The sequence below is a fragment of the Acyrthosiphon pisum genome, chromosome X (assembly GCF_005508785.2).
Source record: "Acyrthosiphon pisum isolate AL4f chromosome X, pea_aphid_22Mar2018_4r6ur, whole genome shotgun sequence".
NCBI lineage: Eukaryota > Metazoa > Arthropoda > Insecta > Hemiptera > Aphididae > Acyrthosiphon > Acyrthosiphon pisum.
In genome coordinates, this window is record NC_042493.1 from 27,124,809 (window position 1) to 27,126,162 (window position 1,354).

Genomic DNA, 1,354 nt, shown 5'->3' on the forward strand with positions numbered 1-1,354 from the left:
AAACTAAATATTATATTTGAAAATAAATTGTAATATATTATTTATTTTATTACGTTATTTTAAAAATTTTTATTAGTAAATCATTATAGATATGAACAATGTATTGTTATTAATATTTAGGTAATCCATTGATGTATTATTGTATATTTTCCGTTTGAAATTCTATTAATAAAATACCCATGTGTAATACTGTAATACAAAGATCTATAAATAATTATAATGATCCATATAGACTTTATTTAATTATTATTAAATATTATTTATAAACATTAAGTTATGAATGTTATCATTTTAAATTATAATTTCCTAGTAAAATAAATTACTATCAATTTATTTATATCGTAATGTTGAAAACTATACACAGTTATTCCACTACCATGGCAGTGATGCATAAGGTTTAACAAAATATGAAGACAAATATTCTGATATCACTCGCTGTTTGTTACCTCGGCAACTCATTTTGATCTTGGTTGTCCCTGAGAAACTCGTCGGGTACTTGGAAGTCTTCTGGATTATTTACATCCAAATCAATGGAAGATATACACTGGCGACCTTCCCTTTTACGTATGAAATTGTGGAGGATACATACTGATCGTATTATATTGTTTATGGTAGTTTCGTTAGTGCATCGTATTAGTGACATCAATACTTGACATTTTTGTGACATCATGCCAAACGAACACTCAGCAGTTTTTCTACCTCTACTGAGTATGTAGTTAAATATTCGTTTTTTATTTTTTAACGTTCTCCGTGGGTTTGGTCTCATTAAATTTTTTTTCAAAGGGAACGCTTCGTCAGTTACGAAATAAAATGGAAAATTAATTTCGTTAGTGTCATTAGGAAATGGTCTTGGATTTGGCAAATTTAAACCATCTCTTTCAAGCCAACGACCCATTCTTGATGCTCGAAAAATACCACCACCACTATTTCTACCTGCGAAACCAGTTTCTATCATGATGAAGTTTCCATCAGCATCACTGCAGGCCATTAAAACAATTGAATGGTATGTCTTATATAATTGAAATTAGTCGACCCTGTATTTGGAACTTATGTGTTTTCCATCTATAGATCCTACACAATTTGGTAAATTCTATAATCTGTAATACTGATTAGCTATACTCATCCATTTCTCTTCAGTTGGAATTGGCATGTATTTGTTAACTAAACATTCCCATATTCCTTTTGTAGTTTCCGAAACTAATTGACTTATTGTGTTAGCACCTCGAGCAAAATAAAATGCTAGGCTGGAATAAGTAGATCCTGTTGCCAAGTACCTAATGTAAAAAAAAGTTTTGATTAATTTTTAGTTTATACATTTCCTCTTTAAGTATAAAAGTAAATAATTAATGGTTTA

The 1,354-nt window shown here is 29.1% G+C and overlaps 1 protein-coding gene across 1 annotated transcript; it reads right to left on the reverse strand.

Annotated features, from left to right (window-relative positions):
• Positions 1-442: 442 nt before the first annotated feature.
• Positions 443-955, reverse strand: LOC103307871. The gene has a single exon (XM_008180284.1). The coding sequence runs from the start codon at positions 953-955 to the stop codon at positions 443-445; it is 513 nt and encodes a 170-aa protein (XP_008178506.1).
• Between the last annotated feature and the right edge of the window lie 399 nt (positions 956-1,354).